The sequence below is a fragment of the Abrus precatorius genome, unplaced genomic scaffold (assembly GCF_003935025.1).
Source record: "Abrus precatorius isolate BTA unplaced genomic scaffold, Abrus_2018 Scaffold2, whole genome shotgun sequence".
Lineage (NCBI taxonomy): Eukaryota > Viridiplantae > Streptophyta > Magnoliopsida > Fabales > Fabaceae > Abrus > Abrus precatorius.
In genome coordinates, this window is record NW_020874362.1 from 24,370,589 (window position 1) to 24,388,833 (window position 18,245).

Here is an 18,245-nt window from a genome sequence, read left to right on the forward strand (position 1 = left end):
TTTTAAAATAAAAACTGAGCTCAAATTTTCTTCAATTTTTTAGTTATGCTGTTCGAATTTGGATTTTCTCGTATTGTTGAGTAATATGATGATATGTTTATCTCAAAAAGAGAAAGAACATAATATTGGTCAATTTTATTCAATAAAACCTACAATCAGTCAAGATAACTTCTTGCTTGATAAAAATTAGCTTTTTTCCCTCCAATATAATCACACCATATTATATATCAAATGAAAGAATTCAAATTCATTTAGTTTAGACTAAATTTGAGGCATGTAAAATGAAGAAAAATAAAAAATATATTTTTGATGACAAAGCCTCTTCAAATGAAGTGAGTAGCATTGCAGTTGTAGGGTCCCTCGCTTTGAACTAGACAACCAATGATGGGGCATGCCCACCAAGTGTCGCCTACATAGTAGACTTTTGTCATCTTGTAAGCAAACATAGCTCTCACTTAATTTTACCCTTTGGTTGAAATCCCTTTTTGCCCTCATAATTCTTATAATTTAACTTTCCTTCTCATGATGTAATTATAAGTTGGGTATGGAGACAAATGAGAGAGAGAGAGAGAGAGAGTATATGCTTGGACATGATATTCTAGAATAATGGTCGGTCACGACAAAGCTAGAAGCCTAAATGGTACCCAAATTATGGGTGACTAGTATTAGTCAATCGAATATGAGACAACATATTTCCTTTATAAGTTTGGTTGTGAATTTAGAATTAATTAAAGGGTGATGAACATTAATGTCATCACATAGTGGGGTCCCCACTAACATGATTTGTGAATAAAAGGTTCCTAATTTGGGTCAATTTCGTTTCTATTTTCCTTTTCAAAGATGTAATCTAATGAGGGATTCTAGTCTTAGTTAGAGGAATGGCTCTTTCATCCCATAATTATCCATCCCAAGACTAATCAATATATGCCTCAAATGCCACATGGGGGCATTCATACACGTGTGCCCTACCCATCGCTTTTTACATCCCACCATGTGAACCCTTACTTTCACAAAATGGATCACCAACTCTCCTCATATCTTTATTTTATTTATAAAAATATTTTAAAACTATTAATTTTTATTAATTAATTACTTAAATTATCTCATTTTTATTATTTAAAATATGAACATGTGTTATGCGTAATTTATTTGAGCAAAATATATGTGACTATCAAAATTATTTTACTATTAATTTGTAAAAGTTGTTTATTATATTTATGAGTCAAATAATGTATTGCACTTGTTCTGAAAACTACAAATTTCAAGGTTATGTAACTTTTAAAGAATAAGAAATCAAATAAAAAGATAACATTTTAGAAAATTTAAAAACATATTTATGTCCTACATAATCACACAGAAAGGAATGATGCATCAGCATTTGTTTTCGGCCGACCCCACTCGAAAAGAAAAAATAAATGAATGATTTGTTTCAGAGATATTATTATTAAAAAAAGAAAAAAACTAAACGTATAATGTTGATGACGATAGGGTCATCATAGCCCTTTTTTCACCATATATCTGTCTATTTCAGCATATTCAATTCGTTCATTCTCTACCCATTCACAATTACGATCCTCATTAATTAAATAAGCAAACGACCTCAACACATTAATATTTTTCCCTCATATTCAGATTGAGTAATATGAGCTTATTATTATTAGTTAAAATTTATTAAAAATTCAATAAATAATGTAAACTTTAATCTTTTTATTTTTAAATTAATATTTTTCTCATATTTTTTTAAAGAATATTTTACTATCATTATTCTATAGTCGGTTCTACATCATATACTGCAAGAGAATTAAGAGAATCCAACATTAATCATCGCGTCATGTTTGGCTTTATGTAGTTTTAATTTATTGCAGGAAAAGAATTGCATCTCATCATCGCTATTAATATTCTTACATTAAGTAGGAGCAGAAAATTTTTAAAATGTTATAAAAAATGACATGTATTTCTAAAAAAAATGTTAATTAATTTTTATATTTTAATTATTTCTCGCTTTACAAGATAGATATATGACTTTTGCAAGAGTAGGAGAATTTATATGCTAAGATATATAGTATAATAATATATCATTTCTCCATAAAATATTTTTTACATTAAAATATAAAATTGTTTATCACTAACCTTTCAAGCAATTAAAAAAAAATTGAAAAGAGCATATTTAATATCCCTTAACTTATGCATCGATCCACTGTATATTATAAAATTAAGAACCGTATTTCTAAATTGCAGTACATTTAAACGTTAGCTATGAAAATCAACAGTGAAGGTAAATGGTGGTTAACTGAAGCATTCTGGTTCTACTTTCTAGTTCTGGTGGTGTGATTTGTACATATACTACTTGAAAGCATAATTACTGAGTTGAAGCTGAATGTCACATGGGTCATGATGAGAAATGAGTTACATGCCAGGAAAATCACTTTCCCAAGAAACAAACAGAGCTTTAAATGCAGCTTAAGATTGGTCACTTTCTCTGTAGCATTTGCCTTTGTCTTTCAAGGGAAAATCTCGGTCCACACAAGATGCTGATTCATATAACATTATAAATATCATTATTTATGGAAAGCCCATGATACCAACCATATGTCTACAAGGTGATGCGGTCATTCATATACACATCAATATTTTCACAGGGCCTTAGAATTTTTACCTCTGGGTCCCTCTTCCTTACCCTCATTTATGTATTCAACCTATTTATATATTCACTTTGAGATTGAGACTTATTGCACTGTACCATTGGTTTCCCAGTATTGGCAGGTCGCTATAGCACAGGAACACATATATTCAGTGACTCATTGCAGAGCTTATGTGCCGACTATTCCAGTTATCCTTTTATGTACAGTGCATTAGTTTCTGGATTCATGCCAATTACACTCTCCCTCAAGTCTAATAATAATTTTCTTATCAGTAAAAGAGAATGAATTATAAGGGTATAAAGAATACTCAATATCATATATAAACTGTTAATTATACGGCCCTAAATGTATACAAGTAGAGTTTCTTGAAACACTCAGAAAGAGTCCAAATCCTTCATCTTGGTTCTAATAATTTTTTGCTGCACTTTTAGTTTTTATATTTTAAATTACGTGTGAATTTAATTTTTTTAATTGTTCAAATTATTTTTTTCTTTTAAAAATTCATCAAATAATTAAAAAAGTATAATAAACATATGATATATTATTGATTTACTTAATTTGTAAAAAAATAATACATAAAAATAATTTAATTATATTTTATATATGTCATTTAGCATTTTTTAAAAATATTTTATATATTTTTTATTAAATTATACAAATCAATAATATGTCACACTTTTATTATATTTTTGTTAATTGTTAGAAAAAAATTTATGATTAAAGACTTCATTTGAATAGTTAAAAAATAACAAAATAAATATGAAAAATTAAAATTTCACACATATTAAAATATAAAATTTAAAAATACAATTAAATCTAAATTTATTAACATCATTCTATAAATTTAATTTTAAATATGTAAAAGTAATACATTTTTATTTAACAAAATTTCCTATATTAAAATTATAAAATATAATAAATATTTTTTATTATTAATTTCTTATATTCAATCTTTAAAGGTGAAGGTAATATTTTATTTATATATAATTATAATTTGATTACGACTTAATCTAAAATTAGAGAAAAGTAACAGGAATTTTAAGTGATTTGTTTATATAGATAATTTAGACCTGTAATTCTCTAATTTATATATTCTTTAATAATTGAGTGTTGATCAACCAAATAAGACTTTTGTCATCTAAGAGATGATTGTATATGAGAGAAATCTAATTATATGCTATCTGTGTTGTGAAGAGGACGATAAACTGTGTGTGTGTGTGTGTTTTTTTTTATGTGTAACTATTTTGTAAGTTAAATTCTATCATTTTATTTTTTCTTGGGAATTATAGGTCTATGAATTAATTGACGTGTTTGATCTTGTGAGAATATGTGGTATCTACACTGAATGAGACATGAGGGAGGTATTGTATTCATATCATATAATAAAGGCCTTCACTTTCAGTAATCATGACTTTCAAGTACTACGATACGATAGCCTTAACGTAGGGAATTACTGATTGCGTATCTATTTTTGCTTGTCTTGGTCTACTTGGACGGATTCAATGTCACAAAGGGTCTCAACCATAAACTTAGGAACTAGCTAACTAGTTACCAAAACTAAATGTTGAAGGAACCAAATGTGCAATGTCATATATAATTCACTTGTTCTCCTCCACAAAAGGTCACCAACTCTTATTAGTAAACCCATTCTATGCTTTGATACACTTGGAGTCATATTTACTACGGTTTGGATCTGTAGTTTCTACTCAAATTCTCATCCGTTGATTCTAACTCTCCAAGACTATTATAAGCTATAAATAATTAATATATATACATTTTGTTAAGATTTCGTGTTTTCTTTTTGTTATTTTGTTAGTTTGAGTTAATTATTTTTATGTTTTATTTAATTTATGTCAAAGCAACTACTACAGCTAGATGAATAAATGTTATGTCTTGCAAATATCTTATTTATTAGGTCGTGCTATGAATTTTGTATCTACAGAAACTAATGTACATGTTTTTAATACATCTTGGTTGCCGCTGCTCAAAACCTTTCTCTTTTCTGTATCTATAAAAGAAAATTAAATTTGGATTTGAAGTTAACAATGGTATTGAAGATGCCAATACCAGCCTTGGAGTGTGCTACTACATAAAGAGATCAATTAGGTTTGCGCCAAAACACTTTTCGCAGTTTATATTCTTTCTTTCTTGTGAAGTTGTGATCTCCTCTTGTTCTGTCACAAAATGCAGTGCTAACGCCTCAAAACCAGGAAAAGACCGTATGTGACGTTGCCAAAGAAGAAAGACTCTTCTTTTTAACGTAGAGAAAAATGGGAAAGGTGAAAACCAGGCTTCTTCGACCCAATGTGTGTCCGAAATTTATGGATCAATCGTATATTTTTAAAATTATAAAAAAAATTAAACTTAATCTTTCTTTTTATTTTATTTTATTAATCTTGTGATTGTGATGTGGAGTAACTCATTTGGACCTTCTCAAATGTTATATCGTTTTCTCATTCCCGTATTAGGTCAAATGTCAATTTACATCCTATCATGTTTACATTTGATAATCCGTACAAATTCTTTGTAGAGAATCATAATCATAAGTAATGTCTATAATCATAATATATAACTGTGAATCATGTACATAATCATATAAGAACACTAAATTTCTTGATGATTATTATACTATGTAGGCTCACTTCTAAGTCACGATTTTGTATAAACTACATACTAGTGATGTCAATGGGTTGGGCAGGACTAGAAGATACTTGCACTCCCTCCTATACTTGCGTGTGTACCTTTTAGGTTAAATGAATATTTGTGGGTACTCAAAGATTTTTATAATTTTTTATTAAACATATAAAATTACAAAAAAATTTTAAAAAAATGATCATCAACCATTTATATAATACTAAAATGGAAATTAAATAATTCACATAACACTAAGAGATAATTAAAATATAACTTTAAAGTTTTTAATGTTAGGATTATGTTATTTTTATTTATATATATAAAAACTAATTTTATAATTTTATATCTAAACATTTACATGTTGACAAAGATATTTTATTACCTGAACTCGCCTCATTTATTTAGTGAGTACCCAAAAAAAAAATTTTGTTTATTACACATATGGTATTCATTTACGATAAATATTACTCATAAGTACATGTTTTTTCACCATCCCTAATGCATACAAGTATTATATGACCAATGACGTGTTTTACGTACCATGAGGTACAAATATTGACTTAAATGTTAAATTATTTTTTACAATATATTCCATATTTCATTAACTACTCTGCATACCAAGGTTGACTTGACCTCCTTTAAACTATATTGAACATATTCTTGTTGAGTTTACTAAAAATATACTAGATCAAATCTTAATTTTTAGGAATGATTTTAAGCATCTAAAAATAAAAAATTTTCATTAAAAGGAAGTATTTATTATAATAATTTAAATAAAATGCATTGAAAATATAATTATTTTTTACATTTTCATTTAATCATAAATTGTTATATCAATAAGAATTATTACTTTTTGCAGTAATTAATTTTAAAGTAATAACTACCATGTATTCTAACTGTTGAAGGTATAAAACATTTACATTCACAGTAGTGCATCAAAATTAAACTCACATTATACTTCCTTTGGCTTTTTTTTTTTAAAAAAAAAATTCATCAAAATCAATAAAAATAGTTCATATTATCAATTTATATTATATTTTAAAAATATACAATATTAAATAGTTAAATTGGTGGTTTATATGGATTTATTTATTTATATAAGTAACTTATGAATATTATTTGTTAACGTAAATCTTATAATAAATAAAGATATAAAAAAAGCTAAACATCTAATGCGTCTAAAAATACATTTTTATTTTTTATAATTAAGATTAAAACTTATTAGTTATTTCTTATAAAAAAAGGTGGAAAATTTTCTAATATAATAAATAGTTTTTAAATAAAAATTTATCACTTGGCTATTTATTCAAGTCCTATGCTTAAATTTTGGATTTATTTACGACAACATTAAAGTAGTGAGTTTTCTCTTCTCTCTTGGAAGAAGAGAGAGAGAATAAAAAAAGAAGCAGTTGAAAAAGGTTATTTTTTTATAAACTAATTTTTTTTATTAATTAATGAGTTTCATGATAAAAAGAATTGCAAAAAATAAAAAATTAATATTTTTAATTAAAATTTAAAATTATTAATTTCTTTGGCTGATTTAGTCTAATTAAAAAATAACATTTATTATAACTTGATTATATAAAGACTCTTATTAGATAAATTGATTATAAATTAAATTTTTATAAGATAAAATTAATTTACATTTTAATATTTTTTTAGAAAGTTTCTGGTTTAATTATTTTAAAAATTGAAGCATGATACCTAATTTTAATATTTAAAAGATTTATTTTATTTTATTATCTTTTACAAATGTTTACTTAAAAGTTTACATAATAATCATTAATTTGCACTCGTTTATGATGGAACCCAAAGCAAACTTGAAATTGAAATTTTTCGTTTATCCTTACTTGCAATGGTTTTTGAGCATGCTGTAGTTTTCTTTTTTTTTAAATAATTTGTTGATCGATGTAATCTTCTACAGTTTTGGGGAAAACTGCAATTTGTAACTTACTATTAGCATTTAATTTTTTTTATTAAAAAAAAGTATTTATTAAAGCTCAATTATTTATTTTTTAAAAATAAAAAATAAAATTAGCACAATAAGAAATATTAAAAAATATAATTATAAAAATATAATAATCTCTATACATGATTTATGAATATTAACTTTTAAATGAGAGCATTTTAAGGTAATTTCTTGAATGGAGGTATTTTTAAGGATTGGTTATAATTTTCATAATTTCAAGTGATATTTTAAGATTAAATATTTATTTTTAACATAATTTAAAATTAAAATATGAGTTTTTAAAGATTTTTAAAGAATAATTTTTTTTAAATATACTATAATATTTTTAATTGAGAATTGATATTCAAATTATACGTAGAGATTGATTTATAGAGTTATATTGAGTGAAATTTCAATTAAGTATTATCATCTTAATTATGTTAAACAAATTCTTTTATGTTTACTAAAAATTATAAATAAGACTAATATTCATAAGAAAAAGTAAGCTCAAGAAAATGTTATTGAAAAAAGAAAGAATATAGTTTGAAAATATTTTTAAAAAAGTTATAAAAGATAATTTCATACGTTCTTTTAAAAAATACTTTAATGTTTAATAAAATGTTAATTAAATAAAAAGTAGCACAAGCTGTAAAAAAATGTTACTAAAGTTTTAAATATATTATTTTCTTTTAAATTTCAATTTTAAAATAAAATTTAATTTTATCCTTTAATTTTTTTCTCGTTCATTTTAATTCTTTAACTTTTACAAAAGTTTTAAATAGGTTATTTTCTATTAAAAATCTAACTTTATTAAAAGATTTGTAATTTTGTGCTACGTGTACGATACTGTTCATCGTCTTCCTCATCAGATCTCTAACAACTCTTCTTTTTCCTTTCATCTTCATCTTTTTATACTTAAAACTCCATTTTCTTGCCATCAATACTAAGCTTTCACCACCAAATCTTAAACCATAAATAACTCAGTTTTTTAAATACTCATTTCTTATCTCTGACAAATCTAAACGCACTCTTTTGATTTTTACATTTAGATTTGTCGGAGATAAAAACAAATTAGGTATTCATAAAGTTGATATGTTTATAGTTTAAGATTTGGGGATGAGTGCTTGATATTGGTGACAAAAAGAAAGAGTTTCGAGTATATGAAGATGAAAAGGAAAAGGAAGATGAAAAGTTAACAAAGTCATAGATCTGAAGATGGTTTGAGATTTAAGAAAATGGAGTTTTGAGTATATGAAAATGAAAGGAAGAAGGAAGATGAAGAGGAGCCAAGGTGAATGGTTTGAAATTTGGGAGTGGGTGCTAGATATTGGTGGATCTGAGGATGATTTGAGATTTGGAAGGTGTGTGCTTTATATTGGTGAAAAGAAGATAGAGTTTTGAGTATATAAAGATGAAAGTGAGAAGAAAGATGAAAAAATGCTAAGATGGCAGATCTGAGAAGAAAGACAATGAACAGTATTGCACAGTATATGTGGCATAAAATGATATTTTTTTAATAGAGTTAAATTTTTAATGAAAAAGAACTTATTTAAAATTTTTGTAAATGTTAAAGAACTCAAATAAAAAAAATTTAAAAAATAAAATCAAAATTTACTTTAAAGTTAACGAATGAAAATATTAATTTTGTCTAAAAAGATTAAAAAAATGAATAAAATATTTTTGTAATACATAGGGTCAATATTTCTATAAACAAGTAATGTATTCTTTAATAAAAATATTCAGTATACAATGAATGTTATATGTAGAAAAGGAAATAAAAATGGTTTAAGAAAAAATATTGATAAAATAAAAAGGAAAATAATTAAAAAAGAAATAGATTTGGTAATGGGTTGGGCCTAACTTAAATGTAAAAAGACCCAAAATGTAGTTTGGAAAGGCGTGAAGAAAGGAAGGAAAGCTTCAAGTAATTGAAGAGAAACATTAAAGTGGACCCAATTGGTGCCCAAATGCCGCAATAAAAAAAGAACTTTAGTGTAAAAGTTTTCAACTTTCGAACACTGTAACGTTCGCTAATTAAATAAAAGTTGTCGTCATGTAGCAAACACTAAATGTTTTTCTTGAAATTGCACTGATCCCAATCTTATACTCTCTATTTCTTCACAAAAATCATCGATCTTCTTTCATCCTTCTCTCATTTTCTCCATTTCACCAAGCTTTCTTCGTATCTATGAGTGAGAAAGAAGTAAGTTTCACTCATTTGTACCAATTTTCTTATTTAATTATATGTTTATGTGGAATTCAACATGTTTTTCTTACACATTAAATTTTGTTACTCTTTTTTTTTAACGCTACTATTCTCGATTTGCATTTTTATGAGTTTTTCTTATGATAATTTTGATTTGTTTACATGTTATGGTGAAGGTCCAAGAACCTATGGCTAGTCGAGGAAGCAAGAGAACTATAATTGAAAGAATTGAAGGCAGTGATGACCAAGGTTACACCAACAGTCAGGGTGGAAATTCCATGGACAAGTAAGATTTCAAGGAGAAGGATATTGAAATTAGTTTTTTTTTTTTTTTTTTAAGTTTACAGGGTGTGTTTGAATGCATAATTATTTAAGAGTTTATTTAATAATTTTATTAAAATAATAAATTTTATTATTACATTTATGACTAAATTTATTAGGATTTCTTGAAAATAAAATATTTTAATAAATTATGATAGAATTACATTTATGAGTGTAATAAATCATTTTTTTATAAGTGGTTGATAACTCTTTTTAAATATACTCGGTCTTCTTCTTAAACGTTAAAAATATGATTTTTAGTGACTAAAATTTAGAAACATATAATTTTTATGAAAAATTTTATTTCATCACTATAATTGAACATATAATGACAAAAGTATGCTTGCCACAAACAAATTGTCATTAATAAATAATATTGATATATTTTTTTTATAAATTGTCACTATAAATTTAAAATTATACTTTTGAAAAATATTATTTTTTTACTAATATAATTTATACTTATAAATTATGACTAGGAATAACTCTTGTACACTCATGAGTTTCTTTATATTTTTTTATTTATAATATTATTTATAAATTGTGTCATTTTTTAAATTTATTTTATTATGATGAGATAACATTTTTACCATGTAGAAATATCTTGTACATTTTAATTATTTTTTTATTTTATAAATTCATTTAAACTTGTTATTGAAATTTAAAATAGTTTTTATTTGCTTCATTTTTTTAATTTGTTATTTTGTGTAATTTTTTTAATTATTTTTTATTTATTTGCTTCATTTGTTATTTATATCATGATGAGTATTAGTTTTATATTAAATATAATTTTTTTGCAGTGAAATTTTTTTGTGCATAATTATTTTTTAGGGTTCTACGACAATGTTTTATATTTGGTTATCGAAAAAGCTCAAGGGGTGTTGATTTACGTGTTCAGGTTTGGAAAAGGAAATAGTTCTTCCCATGCAGCTGATGTGGCTTTAGCCAGAAAGATGAAGGCCGTAGCCAACTTGGAGGTTGATGGTTCAAAAGTGAATTCCCAGGTAAATGGGATTGGTAATCTTAATCATTTTAAGCATTAGGGCATCGATCAAATGCTTGGGATTCTTTAGCAACATCTATTTAACTAGACTTGGAAGGCAAAAAGGTTTCAAACTATATAACACATAATAAGCAAAAAGTCTTGTCCATACCTCTCCAACTAGTTAAGACAAATATCATTGTCACCAAATATATATTTCTATAAGCTATGTTCACTTTTCATTTAGTTGATCACATATACTAACTTTTCGTGCTTTTTTTCATTTTTATTTTATCATTCTTAGGTTCCAGCATGTCCTCTAGGAAAAAATGCACAAGCTACAGCTTCAAGAGTGGATACTTCCACAAACCAAAGAAATTCTGATTTTTACATAGACCGGGTATGTGACCTTATCGTTGGAATGTCACTATATACTGAGCCAACCAAATCAAAAGTACGCGAACTTGCACATAGGGCTATGTATGAGTTATCAAAAGTAGCTGTTGCTGGAAAACCCTTATGGAAATCACAAAATGGCCAAAAGTTTGAGACTATGGATAATATTGAATATTTGAGAACTTATGCTGGCCTTGAGGAAACCATAGACGGGATTAAAAATTTGATTAAGGTTGGAGATCATCAAGATTTTCCAAGCTTCAAGTCACTTAGAGTTGGATATGCTCCTAAGCCAAAACCACCTCCAAGAGAACGTAACACTATCGAATCTTCTCGAGTTATAAAAGAAGTTAAAATGGATCCACTTAACATTGTTCAATTACTCATGAATGTGGTACGCTATTTCATTGATTAATATTACTTTTCATTGATTATTGATATAGTGATTTCAAGTAATAATGATGATATCTTCTCCTTAATTATTTCTCTCTCCTCTTTCGTTGGCCATTAATTAGAAGCAATGGTCGAGAATATTTTATAATGTTGTCTCAAGAGGAGTATTCCTTGGAGTCTATTTTAGCGGAGTGGAAGGAAGTTATGATGGGAGAATGCAAGTGGTAAGTTAAATTATTTATCTATTCTTAATTTAAATGCTTTTTCAAGGAAGCCCACAATATCATTCACTACATATCACAAATGTCTCTCTGACTTGAATTCTTCATTAGTATCGTGTGCTGAAAAAGCACGAGCTAATTACCCTCTCTAGTTAACTTTGAAAGTTATTATGGTTCATATGAAATTTTACGTGGAGTTAGTTATGCTTTATATACCTTGACTCTTGATGGAGCAAGCATCCAATGGAGATTTTTTGGTGACTTGCGTGGCAGCTGAGAGCACGACGGTGAAGTGTATATTTGTAAGATTGTCAGTTATGCTTTATACACCGGTCTTGGTGGTTTGGTGTGTTGACTGCGGTCAATTCTGTTGATCCCAGATCAAGATTATTATTTGTAAGATTATTTCAATTTCACATAATGTATATATAACCTTATTTTAACATATATCTTATTTATTTTGTAGATGAATGCTGAATTTCAGTTGCCTACACCATTTGTGGCTACCAGAGAATGTTATTTTGTAAGGTACTCTAAGAAGCTATCTGATGATATCTGGGGCGTTGCGGATATTTCGATGGAAAAGATTTTCCCTTCACCAGATATCAAATTTCGAAGAAGGCCATCAGGTTGTTTGATTAAAGCAATGCCAAATGGATACTCTAAGGTTGTTACCCTAACCATATGCTACATTTTTTTCTTTCATTGTTTCATTTTAACCTGAATCAAATTTCATATCTTTTCCCTTACTCTGTGTTTGGAAAGAATAATTCTAAATTATTAGATTTTAGGCATTTAATTAGTAAGAAAAAATGTATTTAAAATATTTTAAAATTTTAGTTAAATAACTTTTATCTCAAGTATAAATTTTTTTAAATATATTCTATTATGTTTTACTTTTTATAATTATTATTTATAATTCTTTTTATATTTGATTCGTTTTTAAATCATCTTCATGGTTAATGTAAGGTTCTCAAAATTCTAAAATTCTCTATCCAAATACAACTTTTGTGTATATTTCTTCAATCATTTTCTTCTCTTATTTGACTTTGTTTATTTTTCGACCTCATTTGTTTCATTTCATTAGGTTATATGGGTGGAGCATGCGGTAGACAATGACGAGTATAGCATGCATTTCAGCCAAGTAGTTTCTTCAGGTTTGGCCTATGGTGCATCGCGTTGGGTTGATTCTTTGGTTCGAAGTATTGAATGCTATGGAATTCCGAAAACAGTACCCATTCCATTACATGACGAGAGTAAGTTTACTATATATTTATTTTTTCATTTATGAAACAAACTGAGTTCTTTATTTTTCTTTTGGAAGTGAAATTATTTAGGAGATAAAGTTAATATGTGGTACTTGTTTTGGTTTGCTTTGATTATTATAAATGACAGTAGAACGTTTGAATGTTCTAAGGACCCATTTTATTCATTATGAAGCATAATTGAATGATCTTGTTCAAACATCTAATCTCATTTAACCTAATCTTCCTACAGTTTGTCTCAAGAACCTCATAGATTCGCTCAATGTTGGAGGAAATGGTAAAGTACTCATTTACATGGTTTTCTGCTCATTAAATAGAAGCAAAAATATAAGACGATTGGTATACTATATATGGTATTTGGACAATGCACGACTAAAATCTTCTACAATTTCTTCTAATATTGTAGTTATACATATATTTTTAGCATGTTCTTCTTTCATCATGAACAGTTACTGAAGCGGGGAAAGAAAGTCTCTTAAATCTGGCAGAAAGAATGATGAGAAGCTTTTGTTGTGATATCAGTGCTTCTTACAGAAACGACTGGACAACCGTTAAATCACTTCTTGGCTTTCATGAAGTGAAGGTCAAGGTTAAGGATATTATAAGCGATTTTGGAAGACCTCGAGGTGCAACAGTGATTTTCTCTAGTTCTGCTTGGCTCCCAACCTCGCCGAACATATTATTTGACTTCCTTCGTGACCCCACTTGTAGAAAGAAGGTATGTTGTATGAGATGATTTTTCTATATGCTCTTTATTAGCTTTTATTTTTTAACGCACTAAAGGATGTATGTATACTTATATGCTAAGGACCATAAGATTGTGTAAATTGGCATGTAAAAATATTAGAGCTACCTTTGTTTAGATATCCTCCATGAAGAAAAACATGAAAAATGGAAAGGAAATATAACTTCGTTGTGTATTGTTAAAAAAAACGAAACAACGTACGGTAATTTAAGAGCAGGTCTTAATATCGGATCCTTGATTAAAAATTGTTAATTACACCATGAAATCCATTTCTTCTTTCGGTTTTGTTTGGTAGATTATTCTATTTCATACTCTTCATTTGATAAAAAGACTAGAAAAGAATTTTAAAAAATGGGAATCTATAAATTAGTTCTATGTAATTTCACTGAGTGCTATATTTTCCAAATCTATTTTATCAGTAGCATCAATTGATGACCATCATGGCATGCATAAGGCTTGTTGTATTACCATATATCCCCTCACGGCCTCACATATTTCCGTTCTTTGTCTTTGTGCATTAATCATAGTGGGACTTGCTTTCAACTAAGTGTGATTCTGTTCGAGAGATATCCTACGTTATTCAAGGCAATGATCCGAGGAATCGTGTTTCCATCATTCAACTGAAGGTAAGTTTCTTCCTTTTCTTTAATTTTCTTTTTACGAGTACTACTTGGTACAAATAAAGAAAATATATAGGTTACATAGTTAAAAATAATTTAAATTTTTTTATTGATAAATATAATTTATGATCGAAATAAATTTAATTGCTGTATATATATTAACTACTTGTTTGGAATTATTTCTTCTATAGAATCAAACTCATACCAAGATTAACATTTATAATTTTGTAGGACGGTATCAATGATATGCTGTATGTGCAAGAGAGTTACATAGATTCAACAGACACCGCCCGCATAGTTTATTCTCCAATACACAAGTTAGCTCTGTCATATCTTATCAATGGAGCAAATCCACTTTATGTGTCTATTGAACCTTCAGGGTTTACTATCTTTCCTGATGGTGGGATGCCATTGAAAGGTGATGATAACAGTGGTGGTGGAAGCATTTTAACTATTGCATTTTCTATCATGCTAAGTACCGCAAAGGTTACGCCACTCATTGTTCCTCCTGGAGCAATAGCTAGGTTCAAAAATTTAAGTGTTCACACACTTAATGGTATAAGGGATGCGCTTCTCCAGGACAATGCATCGATAATGCAAAATTTCATAGCTTCGAAGTGACTTATCAACTTTCAGTTTGAGACATTGTGTAAAAGAGAATGAAGACTCTATGATGTTCGTGTTCTATGTCTTGTTCATGCGGATCGTAAAGGTCCTTTAAGTTATTCTCAAGTTCAGTTTGTGATTTGTTGCTGAATTTATGGAATATTTGGATTTTCAGTTTCTTATATACAGATATTGGTGAATGCTTCTATCTTATGAACAATTGTGTGACTGAGCATATAATAATGTGTGCATTTTTGAGTAAAACATTTTACTGTTTTTTAAAACATTGATATTTACAGTAGGGTGGATACATGGATGAGTGTAGCAGGCTAACCTGTTTAAGTTGGCTAAATTACAGAGCTTGAGTAGTTTTAAAATTTTAGTTCAAACTAACTTTAAATTTCTTTAGCTTGACTTATTTGAGTTTTTTATGTATATCAAATTTTAGCCGACTTAATTTACTGAAGTGCAAAATATGATTTCGGGTTGAGCCTATGACTTTTATTTAGGTGATTTTTTTTCTTCTTGTTTAACAACGCTAAGAACCTGATCATACAGGCTGGCTCGATGTTGGCCGAATAGCCTATTTTTTTAAGCTTAAGTGCATTGTTCACTTAATTTTACTAAACTTTCTTAAACAAACAATCATTCCAACTTCAACCTTGATCAAACCCCGTCTTATACTTTTTCTTTCTTTGTAAAGATCGCCACCTTTCACGCACTCTTACTCATCATTTTACTAAGCTTTCTCCTTATTTACAAAGGAAAAAAGTAGATTAAGTTCATTTGCGTTAGTTTTTCTTATCATAATTTGCACGAATAGAAGTTAAGATTTTTTTAATTAAACTTTCTAGCATAATATTTTTAGCACTACTGCATACTTTATTTGCATTTCTGTGATAAATTTTTTGCCATTTTTGAATTGATTTGAATAAATTAAGTAGATATATATAGTGACAGCTAAAAAATTTAAATATATGTATGACCAATCTATGTACACGGTTCACGTGTTTGCGTTGAAGCTTTACGAGGCTGTGGTTGGACGAGGAAATAATAAAGCAAGAATTCAAGACTGGTTTTTCTTTTGAGCTTTCAGTGTTTTTTCTAATATTTGTAGTGTATAATATTTGTGTTTAGGGTCTTATGACTATATGTGGTAATCGAAAAAATTCATGGGGTTTTGGTTTGTGTATAGTTTTCAAGAAGGAAGCAATTCTTCCAATGCAACTACTGCTAGAAAGGTGTTGGACACAACCAATTAAGATCGCTGAAATGGGACTAGTATTATTAATATAACCTTACGGCCAGAACTTGTGTACATCTAAAATTATTTTGTTTATATAGAATTAATTAATAACCGTATATTTTCATTGATGTTTTAATCTAAGGGAGAGGTTCGAGAATGTTGTGGAGAAGTTCCTAAAATTGAACAAAGAGATCCGATTTTGTAGCCCTAAAACAAATAAATTGTAAAGATGAAGATCCAACAAGAACCAAACTAAGGGGAGAGTTAAAAGATCAAGACAAGTCTCTCTCAAATGAGGACCTCAACAATCATACATAATAAATCATGTTTATCTTGATGACATGGCAATTTATCACTCTTTTGTCACTAATAAACTTCGACCCTCTCAAACTAAGTTCGACAAGTTTCTTCTGATAGATCCCACAAAAATAATTTTTTTAACAAAAAAAATTACATTCATAAAAATCATTACCTATAATTAAATCATGAAGGTTCGTGTAAGGAGGACAAGAATTAAAAACATATTTCACTAGGAGTGTGTGCAAAGAATTTTCACTTTTTTAAAAAATAAAAATAAATATAAAATGATTTTCTATAAAAAAAAAGTTTGAGATGGTCACCCTTAAACACCCTTGAAAAGAAGTGGGAAAATAAAGGAAACTTTCCTTCCTTTCTTGAGGGCTCTCTTCTTCATAGAATACCTTTCTCCCTTTATAGACAGATCCTTTTCTTTCTTTAGTAAGAGTTATTTTTTTTTTTTAATTTTTTTTCTCTCTTTTGAAGTAAATTAGCTGTGATGGAAGAATATGACAAGATAAGCTAAAAAGGAGGCAGGGAATGAAAAAACAAAAAAGGAAGGGATTTTTGTAAGACACAAAGCTGGCTTTATAGAATGATTTATTTGAAGTTTCATGTTGTTTTATAAGTGTTTTGAGTCAGCATACTAGATTTTGTAACTTCTATTTGTTAAAGCATTATAGAATTGTTTATTTGAAGGTTCTCCATTATTTGATGTGAGAGTGTCGTCAAACTTTTTCTTTTTTACAACTTTAATCCAATTATTTTTTATAAAAATAATCTTTTAAAAAGACTCAGATAAATAAATAAAAAAAGTGTTAAATGAACACGCGAAGGTGTTGCAATAAAATAAATGCACTTTGCTATGAAATCATGCAACTGTCAAAATTTATAATCGCTAATTAAACAATTACGCTCGCCACGTATCCACCATCAACGATATTTTTTACACTAACACTCATCCGAACCTCAACTCAATCAGACTCCTTCTTACACTCTTTCTTTCACCAAAAAGCATAATATTTTCAGAGATTCATAACTTATTTTAATCCAAAAAATAAATTGGTTATTGCATATTTTTAAATTATTTTTTATAGTTTAATAATATATTTTTTGGCAAGCAAATTATTTCATAAAAAGTTCATATTTGAATTACATATAAAGTTATCAGTTCAGACAACTCAAAAAGCTGGCAAGAAAGAAGACAGACAATTTATCAAATCATCCGCAATCCAATGACCAAATACCAGTTTAGACCATTTTAATTAATTTTTATGAGAAAATATACAAATTAACCCCCAAAAGTGACATTCTATTATTTATCTTTGGTACCTAAAAGTTTCTCTATATATTTTTGGTCCTTCAATGTAATAACTTGCTCACATTTTCAGACCATTTTTTCACAAAAATTCAAGCAAAATGAGAGTAAAATAAAAATAAAATTTACATTTTAGGGGACCATATTGTATACAACAACACCGACCAATTAATTTAAAAAAAAAAAACCAAAATACAAACAAATTTACACATTTGAAGACTAAATTATATAAAGCAAAGCTTTCAATATAACAAAAATGTGTCACTTTCAAAGATCAATTTATATATTTACTCTCATTAATTTAAAATATTTTTATGACAATTTGCAATTGAAGTTCATATGAGAGTTATTGTCATTTAACTTTTTGTTAGCGATTCATCTTGCCAAATATAATACAATCTTTTT

At 27.5% G+C, this 18,245-nt stretch overlaps 1 protein-coding gene across 1 annotated transcript; it reads left to right on the plus strand.

The window, feature by feature from the left end:
• Positions 1 to 9,412: 9,412 nt before the first annotated feature.
• Positions 9,413 to 14,994, plus strand: LOC113859651 (homeobox-leucine zipper protein ROC1-like). Its single transcript, XM_027492368.1, has 9 exons — positions 9,413 to 9,427; positions 9,607 to 9,716; positions 10,650 to 10,755; positions 11,038 to 11,523; positions 12,210 to 12,410; positions 12,831 to 12,999; positions 13,458 to 13,726; positions 14,281 to 14,379; positions 14,605 to 14,994. The coding sequence occupies exons 1-9, from the start codon at positions 9,413 to 9,415 to the stop codon at positions 14,992 to 14,994; spliced, it is 1,845 nt and encodes a 614-aa protein (XP_027348169.1).
• Positions 14,995 to 18,245: the final 3,251 nt, after the last annotated feature.